General features: G+C 40.9%; 1 protein-coding gene across 4 annotated transcripts in view; it reads right to left on the minus strand.

The window, feature by feature from the left end:
• LOC104925580 (neuropilin-2) overlaps nt 1–24,252 on the minus strand; it is an 89,796-nt gene that overhangs the window by 45,860 nt on the left and 19,684 nt on the right. For all 4 annotated transcript variants that reach the window (XM_019269588.2, XM_019269590.2, XM_019269587.2 and 1 more), the window contains exons 3-7: nt 18,993–19,174; nt 11,569–11,796; nt 8,697–8,852; nt 8,415–8,584; nt 4,727–4,882 (exon numbers count right to left, since the gene is read on the minus strand). In XM_019269588.2, coding sequence (XP_019125133.2) covers nt 4,727–4,882; nt 8,415–8,584; nt 8,697–8,852; nt 11,569–11,796; nt 18,993–19,174 — 892 coding nt within the window. The remainder of the gene's footprint in view (nt 1–4,726; nt 4,883–8,414; nt 8,585–8,696; nt 8,853–11,568; nt 11,797–18,992; nt 19,175–24,252) is intronic.

Here is a 24,252-nt window from a genome sequence, read left to right on the forward strand (position 1 = left end):
ACAAAAGTAATATAATCATCAAATAAATATACTTGTGTACAGCCGTCCATGTGTGTGACAGTGGTATTCTTCAACTCAACAAACCTACACAAAACACACACAGATGCACTCACAAACACGAACACACACATACATATATATATATATATATGTAGGCCAAAATAAACAAGCAGAAATGTTGTTTAACACCAAGAGCGATTCCAAGCGAGCAAAAAAAGAGAAATCTTCTCAGTTCAAATGTTACTTTCATCTCTCAATGACAGTCAAAGGTGAGACACGTGAAGTGAATGTTGTTTTCTCCTTCATTTATACACTCACCGTCACTACTGAATAACAATGGTGTGCAGGGCAGAAGGACACATATTATGTATCGCTGCTACTGGTTTGTAGTCAGACCTAACCAGGTCTAACGTGTAACTACCGGAAAAGAGGTATATGTTCACCTCATGGGGAAGAAAAGAACAGGTGTGTGTGTCTGTGTGTGTGTGTATGTGTGTGTGTGTGTTGCTGGTTGTGAGCCTGCAGGGCCACAGTCAGTCAGCCAGTGAAGACCAGCATAGACTCGTTGAATTATTCAAATGTCCGTGCTGTGTGTGTTTTGTGTATAGATGTGTGTAGATAGACTTATAAAATAGTAAAGCACCCCCCATCTCCTTTAATTTCATCACACAAGGACAGATTGGCACATACACACAGACGCATAGATGTCAGGGAGGTAACCTGTCTATGACAGCTGAATCCCGGGAAGTGTGACAGTTCAGTCCACAAATCTCAAAAACCAAATGACACATGGCACCCTTATAATAACCCCGTTTGTCCCCTTCCTCTCTTTTTTCTCACAGCTTTTCTTTCTTCATTTGTCACAAACTCTTTTCTCCTTCTCCCCTTTGACCTCACCCCCCCCCTGCTGCCTTTCCCTCACCTCACTTCGCCCCACCCTCCTTCAACTACTCTGTCGTTTTATTTAATTTCCCCTCTCCTGACATCCTTCCCGGCTGTGTTGCTGAGACCTCTGATCTATCCAGAGGGATTTGTGGTCAACACCCTTGTCTGCTATTCTCATTATTCCTCCTCTCCTCCATGCCTCCGTTCATCCATCCATCCTTCTTTCTTTTGCTCCGTGGTTCCCTAGTGAACACTTCTTTCCCCCCTTCTGCCTCTTTCCTTCACTCACTTGTTCCCCTATGAACCTCACTTTTCTCCCTTTGGATTCCTCCTCTCTTCCTCCCTCTGCACAGCTCAGTTTCTCCTCTATATCAGCTCAATGCTTGACTGGTTGACCTTTTGTTTTCTTTCTCTTTTTCTGCATTTCTTTCTTTGCTAATTTTTTTTCATCTTTCAAAAACTTTCCTCTCATCACGATCCAGTCTCATTCCACCCACGTCTCCTTCCTCCATACCTCTCTCTCCATCCATCCTCCCTCCCACAGATTAAGGTGGGAATAGGAGGTTTTTGGTCTTGGCCAAGGTCCAGTGTTGTAATGGCCACAGACAGCTCTGCCTGCAGCAATTCAGGAGGGCTACGTAATGACATTTGTACCATGTTGAGCTTAAATGTACCTCTCCCAGCAAAAGGTCTCAGACTCCTCTAGACGAAGACTCAAACTGAGACAACATCATTTCTCAACCGGAGACCTCAGGTCACTGAAAATCGCTGCTTTTCTCTCATCATGTGAGAAACCTCCCATAACCATGCCCACGGCCAATTTTGTGCACTGAATCATAGAATAGTTGAAGTTATACTCATAGAGTCATTATTTTTTTCTGCTTCTGTAAAATGCAAATGCACATGAGCAGTCAAATGATCTGACATGACCTGATCATCAAGAAGGGATATGAAAACTGGCTGCTGCGCAGTAAAAGCAGAAACTTTATGGATAAAAAGATAGAGAAAACTTAAAATATGATTTCAATAAAGAAACAGCACAGCGTATTAGTTCTGCAATGATGATTTCTAATACAATCTTCTTCGCCCGGTATTCCCTCACAAGTCATGTATACTTTGCCCATCTGTCTGCTTTCCACTCTTTTCACTATCTGTCATTTGTGAGCCTGTCAGTACATTGTGGGAATGAATGCAGTATGAATATTACTTCTCCTTCCCCCCAAAAAAGTTAACATATATTCCATATGTCCCATCTGGTTCACAACAGGCCTTTAATGACATTATCAAATACATTACAGATCGCACAAATCACCATGATGCTGTGTGACAGTGGCGCCGCCCCCTATGGGCTGACTCCCAGATGTTTAAAACCAGAGTTTGTGCACAGTGGCTGCTTTATTAAGAGTTAGTCATCCAAGACAAATGCTTACATACAAAAAAGAGGTTGTAAACATACATTTGTTCACATGCATGCATTTGGCCGTGTCTTTGCTGTTATGTGGCTCTTGTGTGTGCTTATATGTGCACGGACAGTATATGCTCATACTTTCTTTGCTTTCAGTCCATGTGGCTCTCATTATTTTTTGTCCTCCTTTAATGCCTCTTGCTCCTAAAACACTAATTCAATAATTCTTCCAGATTAACACACACATACACACACACATACCGAACCATCACTGTAGCCAAGCATAAAAAGTCATTTGTTCGAGCAGCATAAACTTTCCAGATCGTGATGACTTTCTCAGAAACATATGGCGGGAAGGAGAACGTATGATGGAGTGTCGAGGGAGGCAAGAGAGAAGAGATGGAAAAGAGTGCAAGAGTAGAAGGATAAGGTGAATGAAGATGTAAAGAGTGGGGAGAGGGAAGGTGGAGGAGGAGGATGGATGAAGAGATTTTGAGAGTACTGGTGAAGGGGTGAGTGAATTAAAATGTCAAGCAAGAGATGGATGAATAAACGGACAGGTTCTACAAATTTAACAGAAAGGAGTTGGGGAACTTCTATATATACCTTGAATTGGTAAAATAAAATAAAGATAAAATACTTCATCTTAAAAGAAATCCATAAATAAATAATTATATGTGGTTTAATTATATGTGGTTCACGTTCACAATTGACTCTTGTATGAAGTCCAGATCCAGTTCTAAAAAAAAAAAAATCCGGTACAGCTTTTTACACACCCAAACTATAAAACACTCTGCCAGTGTTGATATATATATATATATATTTCTAACATTTACACACTCTCTGTTAAACCCCAACAGAGACAGTTGCGATAGCAAGGCCGGTGCTGACTCGCCGCCTGAGGTGTCAGCAGAGAAGGATAGATATTAGGCTGACACCGACATTTCATCATTTTCATTGTCTTTTATCATCTCTCTCCTCTAACTCCTTATTCACGATTGATATACAGTAGTGGATCAAATGAAACGACTGACAACCCTGAGCTGAACCATCAGATTACTGCACAGGCTGACTCACCAGGGGTCCAAATGGCTCCAAAGACCTTTAGTAGTTGATCTGAGGTTGTGCATGTGTGTGTATTTGTAAGACAAGGGAGGGATATATCTCTCAGAAGATGCTCCTGATTTATCCAAAACCTCTCCTCTTTAAACACACACACACATTCATATGCACATGCACGCACACACATCTGCATCTCCCCATAGGCTCTGTAGCAGCTTTCCAGGGTTATGGGGGAATCAGGGCGGATTATGGGTGGTGACACCAACAACTAACCCCAAAACAACATTTTTTGTTGTTTCACAGTGACAAGACTATCGCTATTTGACTGACAGCAAAACTGACCGAATGATGAACTGATTAATCAATTGTTAAAAAAGGTGGAATGCACAAATTTAATAATCAAAATGATCATTTTTTCTACTCAACACTGTTGACAGCTGAAAACCTGATTGAAAAAGTTGCTTTGCACTCACTTCCTTGTCCTCCTCCTATCATCCTTCAAGTTATTTATTTATTTTCTCTCTAACTTCTTTCTCCACAACTCTCTGTGTTTTATCCATCAATCACTTCTCTGGGAGTTAGCTACAGCTATAAGCCTTATGGGATCTGCAGTCCACAGAGGAACCCCAGATGGTTAGACTGAATCTCCCGTTTCCCTTCCCATTTGTATGAATGCATCTGTGAGTGTGTGTGCATGCATTAGCATTCATGGAGGAATAAGGGTTTATAGCACAAAGCTAGACGTGGCGTTAGACCGCAGGACAAACATATGTGACCACTATAGCAGGGAGAGAACGGCTGTGATGGCAAAAACAGCCACAACCACTGGAACGCTCCTCCACTTTAATTGCAGTTGCAACCATTTTAAAGACCCTCGGTACTGTCTGCTTCATTTCTACCCGGCACCCTCCTAGACTGCAGCATGCTCACTGATGATTCATCGTGCTTGAACACCTCTGAGAGAAACAGCTTAGAAACCTGTCCAACCAGGTCGACATTAGGCAGAACTCTGACCAGTAAGTAACAGAAACCAGATGGGATGTGAAAAGCAGACTCAACTTGGCTGCGTTCAATGATGTAAGGTATCACTTGGTGCTTGGAGACGTGTGCTGATTCTGGCTTGGTCGTAAACTCTTAAATGAAGCCAACTGAACAGCGGTGGAAAGGCTGTAATTGCAGACACCGGTTGAATTTCGGGCTTGTGGTCAACTCTTGCTGCATATATTCCGTCTCATATTTTTCTCTCTCCACACGTGTGCATGTCGAGGCATGTGTGTCACATAAGAGCATCCAGACTTTCCCTAGTTGCCCTGAATACTTTGCAGTCCACTGCATGGCAGGAATATGCGTGCCTGTGCAGGACTCTGAGCCTACCTTATGATTCTTGCCATGTCTGTAGACCATCCAGTCCTCCCCATTGGTGCTGACCTCCAGCTTGAAGGTGGTGACGTGGTAAGCCTTTTGAGTTTCCTTCGAAATGGCTCCCTGGGTGGCGATGCCTGTAAGAACCTTCAGGGTATGGAGGTCCACCTGTTGGCGAGGAAGAGCAAGGAGGTTTTGATTAAAGAGAAACAACAAAACATGAACCATAAACCCTAACCAATTTCAATAGCCTTCTACTACAGTGGTGTAAGGTAGTTACAATGGGCCCCAGTGCAACCTATAATGATGGGCCCCCTAGCTACCGTATATCAATTGTGTCATCACATATTCAAATATCAACATAGGCTACATATTACCAAGCAATCATCAGCGTATTTCTGTATATGACAAAAATGCTGTTAATGTTTGGTCTCTCTATGGGCCCCGCTAGCCCATGGATCCCACTATTTATGTCCCTGGCCTTCCCTGGTCTGAATCTAATCATATGTTAGCCCATAAACTCAGGTCATACACCTGAAAAATGCCATTAAATTGGTAACACATAAAAAAACTTAGCAGCATCCATCTCTCACCTTCATCACTCTCTCCATCTCTCTCTCTCACTTTCTGCAGATCAATAGTAATGACCAGGGGCTCATTTTAATTTCCTCCTATACAATAGCCATAATCACCTCCACATCCTGATTGTGGATGCTACGCTTACGTGTCTGGCATGCTGCTCGCCGTGCTGCATTATACGTGGATTCAAGGTCCCTCAAGTAGATACATATTTGTTTTGCTCCACAGTGCCCAAAATGAGTAGATCAAGCACAACAATGTTGCACTCTAAATCATAATCACAACAAACCAAGAACACAGCAGAAGTGCTGTGCTTCAATGGAGTGAATGTTGAGAGTCGCAGGTTTTGTGGTCAAATGTATTAATCCACATGAAGAATTATAATCAGCTTTGTTGGCAAGTAAAAATCCTTTCAAGACAGCATATTAATGTCCTGTAACTTTTTGCTGCTGCATAATTATTTTTTTGACACCATTAACTGAGCTCTACATAATTGAAAAGCTAAAGTAGTTCATCAAGTGTAGACTACTTTTATCTAACATTATGTTTGTGAGAGTTATAGCAGTTACATTTACAGTTCCTTTAAGACAGCACACATGCAACAGTTTTTAGGCCATATTCATGTTTACATGATTTATGTTCTCTGCACCTCTACTTTACAAAACAGGGTTTTTACATGGAAGAGAACAGGGAATAGAGACAAAGAGAGGCTGCCGGCAAATAAAGAGCAGAAGATGAGAAAGGTTCTCTCGGTTAACATTTATTCTCCTCCATTGGAGCTGTTGAAACCTGTAGATCAATCAGAATTTGTTGTGTGTGTGTGTGTGTGTGTGTGGTGCATCCCGCTGGGGTATAGTAGAAAACACTGGAGGTGGTAAAATGCTGCGTTTGTTATCTGTCAGAGAGACAGGTGTTTTAGATTACTACCAACACACACACACACACACACACACACACACACACACACACACGCACGCTTAGGGCGAGACCGAGATCCACCAAGACAACTAATCGATAGGCCGGAACTGAGGAGACGAATAGATGAAAAGAGGAGGGGTGAGGGAGTAAGGGAATAAAGAGTGAGAGAGGAGAGGAAGAAGAGAAGGAGATGAGGAATGAATGAATATGAGAAAGAGAGAGAGAGAGAGAGAGAGAGAGAGAGAGAGAGAGAGATGTTAAGTGACTCTTCTCAGGGAAGGCTTCTCATCAATCACAGAGTTGTTAGAATAACAGAGCGTCCAGAACTCACATCATCAATCTGCACCACCATAGAATACAATAGAATAGAAACAACAACATAATCTACATCATAGAAAGTGCCAGAGAGAGAGATTTAAGCCACACACGTGGCCAACATAGCAACACACACATGCCTAAGCTGCATGGGTACATATATCAACAAAAACACACACGAACACACACACTCTGTTATTAGAGACCACAGGGTGCACGATGCAAGAAGGAGAGGCACGTTGGCATTTATGACAGCTGCTTGTCAATGCGAGAGGCTGCACACCCACACACACACAGGGGCCGTGCACTGTGCTAGGTGTTAACGCAGGGGAACAGCTGAGAGCCTCTGTGGAACGCAGCGTCCTGACCACAACACCGGTGACCGGTGAGAGAGAAAAAGAGAGAGAGAGAGAGAGAGAGAGAGAGAGAGAGAGAGAGAGAGAGAGAGAGAGAGAAAGAACGATAACATAAGAGCGGTAGAAGCTTCATTTTCAAGCCAACTGTCAAGTCAATTTTATGCAGAGATCTGATGTGTCACAAATAATAAAATCCAAATCAGGGGTCTTTCCATCTGCTGAGGAGATTATATGGGCAGGCAAAAAAAAAAAGAGAGAAGCCTTTCAAGTGATTCACTTTAAGCAAATACTTTCATGTCAGCTAATTTTGAGAGTGAGCCGGACAGAGTGAGCTGTCAGCTGCAGTTGAGGTGAGACAGGAAGGAAGTGTGAGGCTGATGGGACCTTGGCTTCATGCTGCCTCTTGGCCACACTCTCTTCCTGTGTTTGCTGGCCTAGAATCTGGCCACAGTGGACCTCTGACTATCAAAACTACTGCCCCTCGTCCACATCTGTCTGCAGCTATCTGCGGCTGTGTCCTCGTTGCTGCAAATGAACAGTTGAGGTGCTCGCCTGGTTTGTGTCTCTTTTGAGCAAAATACTGATCGCTCACTTGCTCCATGCCTTTGAAGCAGCACATCTTGGGATATCTAATCACATGAGAATCAAGCAGCTGTAAATGCGACCAGCTGAGAAACTATGAGAAATAGTTTGGGCAGTGATGTGAGTTTCTGGCTGAAATAAAGACGACTGCATCGGCCGTTGGGAATAGGAATGGTTGATAGTGATAACATAATGAAGGGAAGCATTTGTCATCAACGCCTATTCCAAAAAAACCTATGAACAATGAGTAAAGCAAAACCCGTAGGCGGTGTTTGCAAGGCTACAGGAAGGTGACACCATACAAGATAATGTGTTGGTTTGAATTCATTTCTCTTTAAAGGGTGAGTGAACCTCAAACTCGCCTTCCCTCTCTCACCCAGTCAGCCTCATAACTCAAGCTCAGGGACAAGGATGGCACAAAGTTGGCACTGGGATAGAATACAGGAAACAATGCCTTAGCCAGGCATCTAGCTGCTAAACCTTGATATCACTACCACCTCCCACTCACTCACTCTCTCTCACACATACATACAGTGACACAAATATAGCTGGAGGTGGAGTTATGGGTATGGGTATGTGTGACATGTCAACACAAGAAAGAAAGATGCTTTTAAAATATGAGTGGAGTCTGTTGTGAGTTTTGGCGGAGTAAAGTTTTTTTCAAGAATAAGGATTATAGATCTTAGATCTTAGATTGAAAAGAAATGTAAAAAAAATGTAATACAAATAAGCTGCATGCTCAACCTTGTCATCCTAAATCACATCTGTGTATAGATTAGGCAACAAAATACCCCTTTCCTGAACTGTAAAGAAGTGCTACCAGTATCTAATCGCTACAAGTGGAGATTTTTGGCAAAAAAACCCCAATGTTGTTAATAAACATTTTACTGATACCCCAACTCTAACCACAGAGCAGGTCTCTAAGCTATATTCGAGGACAAACATCATACCTGTATGTACTCCCTGTTGCTGTCTTCGTTGGGTGTCCATCCGTTGTCGTTGTAGTTGAGTCGGGCCTGTCGTGGCAGCCAGTGTTCATCGTAGAAACTTGACGAAGCTGTGATCTGGTCATCTGTGATTTTTCCTGACTCCATGCCGAATGCATTACTACAATGGAAAGCTACAAGAAGATAGAGGAGGTTTAGAGATTTAGTTTTAGGAGATTTAAACCAATATTCTAGCTTTAAAAAAAGAGATTGCATTTACATAAAAAAAACACAACTTCGACTTACTCTCACTGACTTCCTTGTGTGTCATGTTGTATCGAGCTGAGAAGCCATCTTTAGCCACAGCCATGTCAGTGTGAAAGGACAGAGAGAGAATCCCAGTAGATGATTGGATCTCAGGAGGGACCCTGGTCCCACAGTATCGACCAATCAGAGGGCCCACTGTTGATTAAGGAAGAAGTATTGGATTAGCCATCATTCTCTTAACAATCTGCCAAGAATGGATATATCATCTTTGGTGAACATAAACCGACTACATTTACTTATGTACTGTACTTGAGAACAATTTTGAGGTACTTGTACTTTACTTTAGTATTTCCATTTTACTTTATACTTCTATTACATTACACTTTGGAAGGCAATATTGTAGGTTTTACTCCATTACATTTAGTTGTAAACATTAGTCACTAGCTATTTTCAGACTTATATTATTAATAAAAATATAAATCTATTAAATAAATAAAACTATTACTATTATTATCTATTCTGGTTAAGCTACTCCTGCATTAAATAAACTATAAATTAATTCAAATTAACCTGACCTTTACACATATTGTTATTACAGTATATTATTGACAGTCTACATAATGAGTATTCCTACTTTTGGTACTTTAAGTATATTTTGATCTTAATACCTTAATTAATAAATGCCGAACTTGTAGCATAGTCCTTCTTTCATTACTAGTCATCATTTACCAATTTGATTCATAACACAATACTCTAACTGGTTACACAAGATATTACAAGGTTCTCAGTCATTCAGGTGTCAAGGGTTTATTAGTTTTTCATACCTTTAGCAGTCCCATTATCCTCACATCTGTTTGTCTCTATCCTTTTACTACTTGCCGCATTATTTTGAGCGTTCTTCCATTATCTTTATCACTCCCTCATGCACTGACATCACTGACGGCTCATCACTCCGCACTCTCATGTCATCACCTCTCTTCATGTATGTATGATTTCTCTATTGTCTTCTTCTCTACAACTTGTATATGTCAACACAAACAGAGTGTGATTTAGAGCTCTAGGGTGTGCGTGCATGTGTGTGTGTGTGTGTGAAGAGATGGGAACACAGATAGTAGATTCATCCTGCTTCTCCGTGACTCTGCTCTCACAATTACAGATACACGCACGAGGAGGCTTGTGGAGGAGGAGGAGGAGGAGGAGGAGGAGGAGGAAGTTGAGAAAATAGCCAGCGATCGATCAGCACTATTGATTTTTTTCTTCCCTTTTGAAATAGGTGGATATTTGAAATAGGGCTCTTGAGCAAATAATGGTTATAACTCTTTTTTTGATGGAGGTGAGGAAACAGGGGAATAAAGAGGAGAAGAGAAGAGAATCTCAAACTCACAGAGATGATTTATTTTAATAAATTACCCATGTGTTCATAAGACTCTGGTATATTTAATGTTTCTTGCTTGCACACTTGTTTCGCTTTCTCCTTCTGTGTTTTTGAATTTAATTTCAGCAGCATATAAAGTCAACAGAAGGCACATTTGTCCCTCGCTTGACCCTTTGCAAACACATATGTGATCACCCTTTTGGAGCCCAAACTCACACACATAACACAAAACAACCACAAACACTTCATATTCTAGTTTCTTCTCTCCTTTCTTAATTGATTATTTGTGCTTGCCCTATTTCCTTTGAATAAATAGATTTAGCCATCTCTTCCTCTTTCAACCTCTTCACATGGTCATTCTTGTTCCCTGTTTGCCCTATTCTTGTCCTCTCTTCCATCTTAGGACTCCTGCAAAGGGTTAAACTTTCACCTCTGAATCTCATCCTTTACATTTCCTTCCCTTTCAACCTCCTCCCACTTCATTTCACTTTCCTTCCTTTGTTTGCATCCTGCTATCCATCTTGTAGTCTCTTCATCACTCAGATGCGAAGCCTTTTATCACCAATTTCTCTTCCATTCCTCTCTTTTTGTCTTTGCGGTCATCTTCATTTTCTATTTTTAACTTTGCCAAACTTCTCTTGTCGTCAATTCAATCCTTTTTAAAGAAGGGTTAAAGGTGTCATGTGTAGTAGTAAAGTTATTCATGACAACAAAAGCACCATTGTTTGCTCTCCTTTGCTACTAATGCTTCTCAGTCTTTGCTGGAGATTTGTAAGGACCTTACAAGATTTGGGAATTAAGCAATTAAAATGTCTCCGGTCAGCTTGTTCAATTTGTAAACATTAAAAAACAATGAATGGTATTTATTCCACAAATACAATTATTAAAAACTAAAATAAAATGGTATAAATTCAGCATTATTTTGTGAGACAAATATTCCCTCCTCTTTCCAGTACAACTTGCTGAACTCTCTTCAAACCCTCTTATTTCTCCCAGTCCTCTTCTTGAAGGCTGTGTAAGATCTTCTGGTCTTCTTTTATTCATCTCAACATCTCTTTCCTTTGGTCCAGTCTTCCCAACAGTGTAGGACTTTTTTGCTGCCCTTCCAGTGCTCTTCTTTTTCTCTCTACCTCTTCCATCTCTTGAAAGTAAAGCCAAGGTCTCTGTGCCTTCTAAACTCTTCCAGTCCTTCCAGCAGCTCGACCAGAAATATCCTAACCCTCTATCGTTCCTCCTCTCACCTCCCATCTTTTCTCCCTCTTCTCAGCAACTGATTTATTTTCCCCTTGAAAAGTTATGTTATTTTACCACAGTAGGTGCCAACATCCTGCCTGTAAGCTTAGCTTTCATCTACCAACGCACAGCTACTAAAATAGTTGCTACTCCACCTCAGTCAATAATGATGTAGGCAGGACAGAGTGCACATTTTTAACATTGCTCTGTGTATTAACTCATGAAATGGTTGACATATTGTTAAATATCTCCATCAAGATCAAGAACAATATTAATGTCATTGGCAGATGATCATTATCTCACCTCCTGGGAGCCCGTCCCAGACTTCCAGCCAGTCGTACTTGCAATCCCCTTCTCCACCCGGCAGAGGGTCATTCTCCAGGTCAAAGGTGAGGAAGGTGAGGGTGACATCCATGCTGGGTGGGACAATGATGATGAAGGAACACTCCAGGTTGTGGGGGTATTTGTCAGGGAAGCCCGGGGACTCAATGAGACCCGTGGGACTGGTGAAGTTACGGGAACAGTCTGAACCTGGGATGGAGATGGAGACAAAAGACATATTAAGATTAAATAGGAAAAGTTGATTTATAGCAGTTTGAGACAAATGTTAGCACAAAATGTGTTTACAAAAAGAGCATTGATACTTTTTGAGCTGTTTGAGCTTTTGAAGTGGCAGTCCAAAAAAGACAAAACATGAAGCAAGACCAGAGGGCCAAGGCTGAAGTTTAGGTGTCCCTAACAGAGAAAGAGCTTTTGTGTCTTAAGTGCACTTGAGCAAGATACTGTATCTCTACCAGTAGAGACATTGCTCTTTGAGTATTTACAAAGAGATTGAGGAATTCAAGTGAGGCAGAGCAAGACAAATAAAGACAAAGAAAGAGAGGAAGAAAACCAGTGGGAAATAAACTTGGAGAACCCGGAGAGAGAGAAAAATGAAAGAAAAACAGGAAGTATGTGAAAAGGATGTGTGTGAGAAAACAGAAAAATAGTGAGGAAGCCAGATGCAGAATCTGTTGATGGTATCAATGGTTTGGGTGGTCGAAGAGAAGCTCTAGATATCATCATAAGTGTACACACACACACACACACACACACACACACACACACACACATACAATGATTATGGGCTAATCTGGGTCTCTTCATCTCTGAATGACTGTAATATCCTCTCTATTAATACTCTCTCACACATACACACACACACATGTTATGGCGGGTATGTGGTCGTACCAACTGGACCATTATTCCAGGCCACTGAGCCCCATGTATGACCAAACACCCAGACAGACACACACACACACACACACATTGTCTAAGCCTCTTACGGTAACCCATTTCCCTCAGTGTCTTTGGGTGTCTGCTATTGTGTTTGCGTGCCTGCATGAGTAAATAAAGAGAAAGTAAATAAGAACACAGTAAGGGAGTGTGTGTGTGTTCCAACATGCAAAGTGTGTGTTCCATGTACAGTTACATGTTGTAACAACCTTTTCATCTGTCTCTCTTGTGTCTGACAGACATTAATTCAAATCAATACAGCTGTCTACAGCTGGCTGTTTAATTGTGTCTTATTTACGATCATAAGTACTTTAAATCTATTTCCTTCTAAAATACCCTTTCTTTTTTTTTAAACAAAGCTTCTGTAGGTGTAACTAAGAAAATTGATGTTGCTTTTCCTGTGTCCACCCTTCCTTAAGGTAATTCTAGAAGTTCACTCATCCTGCACGGCAGCAGTTTGGGGAAATACTGTCATCTGACTGATTTCAGGTAACAAATGAGTTACAGTAGAGCTTCAACACATTGAAGTTAAAATGCTATTCCTCCGTTATAGTTTGTTTGCTGATCTATGCATGATCTATCCATGTTTGACTGCAATATCTATTTTTAGTGCATGTTTAGATGTTTGTCTTAATATATCCCCGTTTGTCTGTTTTTCTGTCCCAATTTCCAGCTTGATTTGCTTGTTATTTTGACCTCCTCCCTCATGAAGTGACCTCAGATCCAAGCAAACACACACACTCACACACACTGTCTCTCACGGGGGTTCCCCCTTGCGTCTGGCCCCCCTGCAGAGTTTCTGGGTAGTGCAGGTCTGCGTGACTATGAGCATGTGTGTATGTGTGTGTGTAGAGTGAACGCCTGACCGCTTCTGTTGCCGACAGCAATTTTATTCCCCTCTCATTACTTCACGTTCATGAACATCACAAAAACACTTGTGCCCTCCTTTCTCCTGTCTTGCTCCAGTCTGTCCCATCTTCACATTCTCTCCCCTGTCCCTCCTCTTTGCTAGCAGTAGTACTACTGTACATACTCGCATGCAAAAAGAAATATATTTTAACTTTGTTTAAAATATTCCAAACTGCTTGCTGTGTGCTCTGTATAAATCTATGTACATCTGTCTGCCTTCTGTGACTTCTTTTTTGTCCTGCTCAACTTCTCTCCTCATTCATTTCTCCTTCCTTTACTTTACTGATCTTCCGTACTCTCTCCCCTCCTGCTGTTCTTTCTTTACCATCTTCCCATGCATCTTTTCATCCTCCACAGCTCCATCACTCCCTTCCCTCCCACCGTCTCATTTCCTATTCTTTTCTCCTCACTTCCCATCTGTTTAAATTGGATAAGTGTGAAAGAAACACGTGTTTCACTGTGGGGTAAGGTTAAAGGAAGTGTGTGTGTGTGTGTGTGTGTGTGTGTGTGTGTGTGTGTTGCTGGGTGGATCTAGCACTGGTGCTGCTTGACTGAGTGCTGTGATGATCAGACAGGACAAGGTCTGTCAGTGTGTGTGTGTGTGTGTGTGTGTTTAGAAAGCTGGCCATACAAACACTTTAATTCATCTAAATTGTGAGTGTATATTTCCTAAATAAACATGTGTGTCTTTGTGTGTCTTTGTGTGTCTGCTAAGCTGGCATGCAGACGTCTATTTTCATTCAAACTGTCTTGGGGCTGCCAATGGGCTATTAGTCGGGATCAAACCCACAATTATTCCCCCCTTCCCTCCACCAATCTTTAACACGCACACATAAGTACACATGGGGAGACTTAACATATACACACTTACACACACACACACACACACACACTGCAGGCCCACACACAGTTCAGTTCCTGCACAACCACAGCTTGGTTTCTCTATACATATGGTTAGATCCCACCTCAGTGTCATTTGTTGTCAGTCAAGCTCGAGGCTTGTGGTACTGAAACTCCTCTGACATTATAGTTCAGCCTCTGTCACTGAATCACAGCAGGGATTTCCACCCATAATAAACTCCCTATTCAACCAAATTAGCACTGACATATGAAATCAAACTGTCACAAGACAGCCACCCCCTTAGCTATCCTAATGTAATTTGCTAAAAGCTCCAACCTAGCATTACTCTGATGATGTAATTGAGGGAAATTTTTTCAGATTTATCCTTGAGTTTGACATGGTGATAAAATTGAGGCATTTTTAGTCATAACTCATGACACTGCTATTTACACACAACCCACTGTAAACAAATCTTTTCCACCAGAAAAAACAAACAAACATCTGCATTCAACTGTCACATTATTGCCATCTCTATCAGTAGGTGGCAGAGTGAAAAATAGGTTTCACTCCTATAAACAGTAAACAAAGCCACTATTTGAGTTGGGATATTTGAAAAGGGCACTATGATGAGTAAATTTCAAGTTTGTTTTCATATCTCTGTTGTTTGTTACACTGAGCTCTACCACAGAGCACCTTTCGCTCTTCACTAGGTCAGATCTGGATCCACTTTCCTCAATGGAAGCCAGAGGAGGGAGGAGCGAGAAATGTGATTGGTTAGACAGTGTAATAAACTAACTTGATGAGTAGTCCGACGGAGGCGGAGAGGAAATGCCTCAAGCTATTTGGTAGAATGTAAACAACAGCAGTTATTGGAAGGATTATCACGATAGCTTCCACATTACACTGCCTGAGGAGTGTGTATGTATGTCTCTGTCTGTGTGTGTGTGTATGTCTCTGTCTGTGTGTGTGTGTGTGTGTGTGTGTGTGCACTTTGTTATTCACAGAAATCTATTCACACATTTGCACTATGGGGACACACTTTTGCATCAAAATCTAGTCTCCATGGGGTGAACCATTAAAATTTAGGATTAAGGTTTGTGTCAAGGTTATTAATGTAAGTCAATGAAATGTCCCACTAAGCGACAAAAATAAGTTGCATGTAAGTGTGTTAACGTTTGCGTGCAGACATGCAAGCTGCCCTGCATTTAACAGTCAAGCCTGGTTCAGTGAATTCATATACTGTGTGTGTGTGTGTATGTGTGTGTGTGTGTGTGTGTGTGTGTGTGTGTGTGTGTGTGTGTGTGTGTGTGTGTGTCTGGTGAGTTCTGGGTCACAATAACAGCTGGGGGCATTCTGCCTAGACAATGAATTTTGATTGGTTGCCACATTCTGGCGACCGTTTTCGTATTGGCTGGAATTTTACTACAGTATCCATGGTAACACAGCAGTAAACAAAAACAGATAAACAAAATGTTTGGCACGTGTATTTCTTTTTGGGTTCAAGTACTTTTTGGGTGTGTCTGAGCTGCATCTGTGTTTTAGGTGAATGCATGCAGATGTTGCATTGTTGCATGTGTATTGTGTGCAGTGTCCAGACTGATTAAGCTGTTAATCTTTGAGGGGTCCTGTAATTAGGACACCCAGAGAGTGGGGGACAATCTCCTCCAACATGCACACGCACATGCAAACCTTCTCATTACTCTAAAACACAGAGCCCAGTAACAGAAAGGGATTTTGACCCTCCCCTAAATACTCGAGATGAAGGAATCGAGAGGACAAAAGCGAAACCATCATCGACACTAGCACCATGGGACAGTGAAAAAGATTAAATAAGTGGATGATTTATTACAAAGATTCATTTTAACAGATTTGTTAAAAAGGGAAGATGAGTTAAAATTCATTTTTAAGCATACTTGTTATATATTTACATACATATTTGTTTCCTGTCCCAAGAAAATCTGGTATTCTTGCAGCAGCTCAGATAATGCTTTCAGTAGCAGAGATTGAAAATGAGAGAGAGAGAAAAAAAATGAATATATGGTTTAACTACTAACTGTTTTCTATTCAAAAACTGTTCACTATTGATCACTATTCAAAAAGAACACACTAATGAGTTCCAACTTTGTGAAAGACAAAAAAATAAAACCAAGATCTGGATAAAATTAAAGTAAAAAAACAATTTCACAAAAAGTACAGCTGTGCTTGAAACCTTTTCACTACAAGTGTCTCTATTCTTGTTTTTACACATAATTTCTGTGCTTTCTAGTAAGAGTGGAGGCCATGGAAAGGAGAAAGGAGAGAAAATACTTTTTGTCTTCATTTTAGGTTGAACAGAGCAGCATGTGCACAGATAGATGCATTTTTAGTTTACTGTGAGTATACTGGATATGTAAAACACACACACACACCTACACACACGCACAAAATCTAGTCACCCACACAACCAGACGTTATGCTGCACCTTCCAGGATAACAAGATCGTGTTAGCAGTATGGCAACAGCTTGAATGTTCCAAATGGCTCCATCATTACTGCCAGGGAAGACTGGACACAACTACACAAATACACACACAAACACACACACACAAAGTTGCACAGACAGACAAACTACAGGAAGTCCCATACAGAAACAGATTTTGTTCATGTATGTAGCTGATGGTAAAACGACAGATCCAGTTGTCTCATCAAACACCCTAAAATAACATTTGTTTGCATTAAAGTGACAAAGCCCACAAATGAAGGGGTCAACAGAACAGACATTAGCACAAGAGAGCACTGACAGTAAACACAAGATTCATTGAACCTTAGCACTTATTTAAACTCAAATCATGATCTTTCTCTTGAGACCCCAAGTCTTATTTGGGCCTAAACCAAGAGCATTGTCACATCATAAAAGGGATTTATTTTTAAATGGTGATTTGTAACGGCTTTGCGAAGGCGCAGACTACCAATATTCTGCTTATAGAGGCACCATCTATATAACAATACGTGCAACTATTTTCATGTTTTAATCTCAGTTTTAGGACTTGTGTAACTTTTTAAAACTCTGTTTAACACTGAAATTGTAAACTGAACGTTAACTGTGAAATGAGGAAAAAAGATCATTAGTTACCATTCCTTTAATACAATCTTTAAGCACAGAGCACTATGGAAACAAAACAGTCATCTTAATGCTTCCCATGAGACTCCTGTCATCATCTCTCATGTTCTGTGTTTTGAATGTCATGAATTTGAAATGAATTCATTGATTTACAAACCTCCCCCGTCTTTTTCTCTCTGGAGTGCTGGGGTGTGAACATTGACCTCTTGTTGTTTTAAAGTCATCAGGTGGATTGTGTCAAGCGCAAAAGACACATACACACACAGAGAAGATATCCCAGCAGGCTGGTGCTAGCAAGTGAGAAACACCGACAACCGCACGTGTTGTGTTAGTAACCTCAGCCCTCTGTGTGTGTGAGTGTGTGTGTGTGTGAGTGTATGTGTGTCTGGGTGTGTGTCTCTAGGGAACAGGGCTCAGGACTCAATTAAGCAGACATGTGTGGAATGCTTTCAGGGGGAACGGGACAAGATGGCTGTGGGGCCGACACTATGCGCCCCTCTGTCTCACTCGCCCTTGATCTCAATTGGTCTCGCTTTGGCTGACCCACGGCAGCGTGAAGGGGAGCCATGTGAGGCACACACACACACACACACATTATCTACACACACACACACACACAGTGTCATGAAGGGGAGCGATGTCTCGCCTGGACGGTCTAAAGGGCTCTCAAGGGTCCTCTCCCATGTCTCTCGTCTCTTTCTTTCTGTCTCCCATGACACCAGGATAAACGAGGCTTGGTCACCTAATGAAGCATGTTGAGTTCTCTATGAGTAACTTGTGATACAGCTACTAATAGCCTATTTGTGAAGGTACAGTCCCTCTGAAATCCTGTTCAGTTGTGTTAAGTCTGTCCATGTGTGGGGGACACTCATAGAGATAAAGTCCCTCTTGTGAGTGTTGGATTGGTTATCACTTTAGCAAAAGAAGGAAGCTTTTCTAAGCCATACGACAAAGGGACTCATGCAAGAAGCCATCCACAAAAAGAAAATCCTCTTATTTTTGTTCATATCTACGATTTGTCATTATTCCGTTAGTTCCCATTGACCTCTGAGGTTCTCCAATGTTTTCTTATTTTTGCAATTCTCCTAGATAAGAGAAAAACAAGGGTAATAGCAGTCTTACCAAGGGACACAAACCACCCCCCCAAAAAAACATAGATTACATTATGATATGTTTTAGAATAATTAGAATGATTGGATTATTAAATTTGTGTTCTCAAGAAATACTAATGGTCCCTTGATCCCAATTACGACAAAACCCTCCCCAAAAAACGTAGATGATATTGCGTTCAGCTTCTGAATGCCATACATACTCCTCGTAGATGCTTTGTGGATCACTCTCCTGGACACAAAGCTCTTCTTTTTTTTGGTTGCAGCAAATTCTTGGGCATGTGTCAGAGTATTAGCACATGGCACAACACTTGACCTTATATAGTGTTTACGAGGGGCGTTACCTATGCTAATAACAGACGGCTATGTGCTTTGGGATTTGACTGAAACGAACTACACCTGGCAGTGCAACATATGTTTCCCACCCGGCTACCATCACCAAGTAATGTTATATTGTTTGAAGTAAGAGCAAGTTAACAGTAACATCAATTTACCTGTTTTGAAGATTTCGTAGCGCAGCGAGAAGCCCGCCCCCTGGTGGGCATAATCAGATACGAACTTGATGTGGAGTGATGGCCCTGATGATATGATTGGTGCAGGGGCAATGTTGCTGCAGTGCTTCCCCAGTAGGTCAGCCGACTCTGAGTTCCCATCATGGATCTCCACATAGTCATACCTGCAAAGAACAAACACAAAAACGATTAAATACCTTCTCTCAGATTGTGTTTAACTACATTTAACTTAAATCTTATACATTACATTACATTTTATTACTATCCTGAGAATTAAAGCTTGTTGGAAACTCTGACAGTGAATGCAATACCACAGAGACAATAATAACCTACAGTGCTAAATATCTACAGCTGTTCATGCTTGATGTACAGACATTTAATTAATGTACTGATGAGGTATTTTGTGGAAGAGGGGAGGGGAAACTTTAATTTGAAAAGAGGAAATTGTTAAATCCTTCCGAGCTGCTTTGACTCTGATGTTATTAGCCTTTTTTTTTCTTTATTAGTTTTTTCATTTGGCAGGCATCACATTGAATTTGGCTACAAAAAGGAAGCAATGAGCAAATTGTTTGCATTTCTCAGCTGTTAGGGGGAACATCTGAAAGCACAGTTACTATCAGCAGAAGCATGGGTGTCATTACAATTCAAATGAATGTGGCAACAGACATTGGCAGTTCACAGATGGTGGAGGAGGCAAAGAACCACCTGCACGAGGCAAAATAGAAAAAGAAACCTTTGAAAATTAAACTGCACTGTAATTGACTGATAATATACTCCAACTGCTGCGAGCTACTGAACACCATTTAATGGATTAGAACTATATCAGAATACAAACAAAAGGGATTGTAAGATGACGTGCTCCCTTTCAGCTTGCATAAGTGTCACATTTGTACTGCACTGAAGAGATTCAAGAGAAAACTGATTCCCAATCTTACAAAACTAATTTATGTCAATTTGTACTTGTTATCCTCAAAGTAAATTACAAGTTTCATGATACTTATAAAGCAATGCAATGCTTCCAAACGACATGGTTGATGAACAATTCTTGTATTGTGCAAGAAACGGTTGCACTTGGGTCGAAGTCAGAGTGCGAGAGTGTATATAATGGTTAAGGTTTTGAACTACACATGAACCCTAAAGCCTTTGATGCCAGAAAAGGATTAATGTGGAACAAATGACTGTAGTTTACATCTTTGCCCAGGTCTAATGCAATAATGTTTGAAACTCAGCCTGTGAGCCTGCAGTCCTAAAAGGAATTCACATTTTCCACGTTTCAGAATGGATTAAGGTCGTTTCAGTCTTTTCTAGTTCTTCTTTCCTGAGAAATTTCTCACACTGTTTGCACGCTATTACTGTAGGGGAAATGTGCTCAATTTCATGTTGGTATTAAATGAAGGAACTGACGGATTATGGATAACAAGGATTTGTGACTAAAGACTAAATAAATGAATGTCAATATATCAACAACTGACTGAAAGTCACAATTTACCCAAAAATAAACACACATACATACTTTCTGGTGAACATTACACATCAGCAGAAAAGCTGTCTGGTACTTTGTTCTATCCAAAAAGGGAAGGTTCTGACTTGAAATCTATTTTTATTCCCATTTCTTTCATGTCCAGACCCACAGCAGGAGTGTTGCCTCTGTGTCTGGATACCAAAGACACACCTGCCTGGCTCTAAAATAGCTTCCTGGAAAGGAATTGCTTGAGCAACATGCCATGAACGAATACATAAAGTTTAATTCTGAGTTAAGTGAATTCGGTTTCAATTATTGTTTTTTCCCTTATCCTATGCCACGATTGGACTCCATGTCCCGTCTATATTGATTAGTTCTGACCACAGTGCTGTTAATTGCTCCAATATTGAGCTTCCTACATTTCTCCAAAGTAATCAAATTAACACACCTCAACCTCAAAGGAAGCTAAAGTAGAGATTATACAGTTTAATGTGCAAGCTTTAAGTACAAGTTTACTTGTTAAGGAAGGCCAGAAAGCCTCCCTCAACAGATGAAGTTTCATGTACTAAGTTTTGTTGCTACTGTACAGGCACATAAAATATATATGAATATAGAAGGGGTGTTAATCTTTTCACTATTCGTTTGCATGCCATCACAGTTATGTGGACTATCATTGCTGAACCCGGTAGCCAAGATACACATACACGTTCACACACTCTGGTTTTGTTACTTAGGAGGACATTAAATGGACTTATATCCATTCCAGGGACACTTAACGATAACCAAAAAGCAAGTCTTAGTATATGGCTGTGGGACTAACGTTTTGTGGTTACTGTTACTGTATTGCTGTAATCTTAAATTTGTTACAGGTATACACGCCAACAGAAAACAAACTCAAATAGACACAATACTTAAAGGTCCTTTGTGTGTAATTTAGGGAGCTCTATTTACAGAAAATGCCAGAAATCATTATAATATGCATAATTATGTTCTCCTAAGTGTATAATCAGCTAAAAATAAGAATAATTATGGCTTTGTTACCTTAGAATGAGTCTTTTATAGCTACAGACACTGCAGGTATGCTTCTTGAACTATTGTGTTTCTACAGTAGCCCAGAATGGACAAACTAAACACTGGCTCTAGATAGTGCATTTCATGTGTTGTAGTTTCTCCTTGCAATCAGCGGCTACACCACTAGATACCACTAAATCCTACACACTGGTTCTTTAAACATACACAGGAATGGTTTCAAGTGACTTTAAATGAGTTTTAGTTAGTATGTTACTCCAGTTGTCAGAGTTATCAAATGTGTGCACGTGTTGTGTAACAACAGGAGTGAATTCAACACTACAGAACTGTCATAACTCCATAAAATGCCACCAAATGTTGTTGTGCATAGACACAGTGTAACGTCTCTGAAGAGACACAAAGGAGTGTTTTTTACTCAGTCTGTCGTTGTGTGTGTGTTTTCTGTGTTTTTCTGACAGGTGAGCCAGCTCCCAACATTATGCGGGTCATGCACCTCCCACTCTCCCATCATGCTTTGTGTCTGCTTTGCACTGAATTAACACCACAGTTATGACGCAAACTGTCACTGCACCGTGAGCATGTGTGTGTGTGTGTGTGTGTGTGTGTGTGTGTGTGTGTGTGTTTGTATGTGTCACAGATCTTGTGTCATATTTTCCCAAGAGAACGCCTCGTCCCAGAGACAGTTTCCTCCTCCTCTTTTCTGTAATGACAACTTTGTTTAACTTGTATCCTGACAAGATCTCTTTTCCTTTCTCTGCCTGGCTCACCAATTATTTTACAATGTTTCACTTTTTTCCCCCGATCATTCAGCCAATGTGTGGGTGAGGCAGAGATGGGGAAAAGCATATATAGGTAGATAGACGTCTCACATGACTGAGTATGCCGACATTAGAAGTGATTGTAGAGTCAGTTAGACCCAAAAAGAAAGTGAACTGCTTAACTTCCACTTAAAATCCACACTAAAACATGAGACTACCACTTTTTAAATGTATCCACTGTGGAAGCTGAAGTGCCAAAATGAAGAGAAAAAGATTTCAAATGTAGCCTTAGCTGTGTGCACATAGTCAGAGAGAGAGAGAGAGGGAGAGAGAACACGACACTGCATTCACCCTGCCAACTTCTCCCATCGGACAGACAGAGACAGCTGTCCCTCCATCCCTTCCTCCCTCCCTACAGCTCTCTGCCTTTAGGAGAAAGCAGAAGGACATACACAGCTAATTCAGCACACACGTACGCAAGAGACCTGCACAAACTTGAGCCCGTGGCCAAGCACTCAGATGGATCTATAGAAGGGCTTGAGGTTTCCTCCAATGTGTCTCTGTGTGGGAGGAACACAGCTTCTAACTAACTGTTTAATCCCATCTTCTCTCCCTCTCCCTCTCTCTCTCGCTCCCAATATGTTTCACTGCAGCAATCAGTTATTTTCTGGGACTTGCCATAGGGAACAAGCAGTTTGAGCTTGTTTCTCCCCCACTTGAAAGTCACTTGTTAACAAGCAGCGTCAAAGATATTTTTTTTCTTGGTTACTTGAAGATAAAACTGATGAAAAACAAAAACAAATGTTGCCTCCAAATGTGAAGTTAGAGCTGAAAGACATACCATACCATTTGTGATGGATTATAAAGACAGACTGAGTTGTGGAGGTAGACTTAAAACTGACTAAAAGATTTAACATCATGACAGATTTATGTGTGCTTGTGTGAGAGTGTGTTTTGGGGGTAGGGGTGTTTCATGAGCGAGAAAGATCTCCGGAGCCTTTCTGACGTGAACCAAGGAAAAGGTCTGGATACAGACACACTTCCACCCCTCCTCCTGTCCTCCGTCCCACTCCTCCCTTATGCTTTGGTCTTAATTGCCTTTCACACGTCCTCTCTCTCTCTCTCTCTCTCTCTTGCTCTCTCTTTGGGTCAGTTGTCTTTTTACACCTGCACATTTCTTTCAAACATCAGGGGTGCCCTTAGCGGTAGACAGAGCGTCTGCACTGACGCACACATGGACACCCAACACACTAAAAAGGGCTGAAAGCAGGTCAGACTTGTAGTGACTTGTGGCAGTGTTTTCACAATATTGAAAAAGGAGAATAAATCCATTAAAACATTTCTAGGTCAATGTTATATGTTATATATTTGAATTTATTTGATTAGAAACGTAAAAACTTTGAGTGTCAGCTCACAAAGAACACGTGATGAAGTTAACTGCACTTTGAGTGACTTACTGTTGTTTGTTTTGTTTTGTCCTCGTGCACATTGTGAAAGAGAAGTGAAATCATTGGAGGCCCCTTACAAACACTTTTAGAGGAACTGAAACTGTCAACTGTGAATGCATTCATACATATGTGCAAAGGGACACTAAGTTACAATAAATCCCTAATATTTATTTTTAAGATGGTTCATAGGGAAGTAAAACAGCACTGTTATGCTCTCTATCAGGACAAGAACCATTATGGAGGTGGTGGATTCAGCCGTGCCCTCTGACTGCTCACAGATTCTTCCAGTAGCACTGATAATATATGTGCAGACGGACTATAGCTCAGCGGCTCCTACTGATGTTGTTGGGGGGTTTTTTCCTCCTACTTCTATTCTCATGAATGTACATCCCTGGAGACATTTTAAACTCTACACATTCATAAGCAACAATTATACAGAATTTGAAACACATAACTCAGTGTGCTAGCACCAAATCAAAGCTAGAAATCCTTTTGAATATTGCTATAAAATAAATTCAGGTGACCGTGTCTGACACAATCAGAAG

Source organism: Larimichthys crocea, chromosome XVIII (assembly GCF_000972845.2).
Source record: "Larimichthys crocea isolate SSNF chromosome XVIII, L_crocea_2.0, whole genome shotgun sequence".
In the NCBI taxonomy this organism is placed as follows: domain Eukaryota; kingdom Metazoa; phylum Chordata; class Actinopteri; family Sciaenidae; genus Larimichthys; species Larimichthys crocea.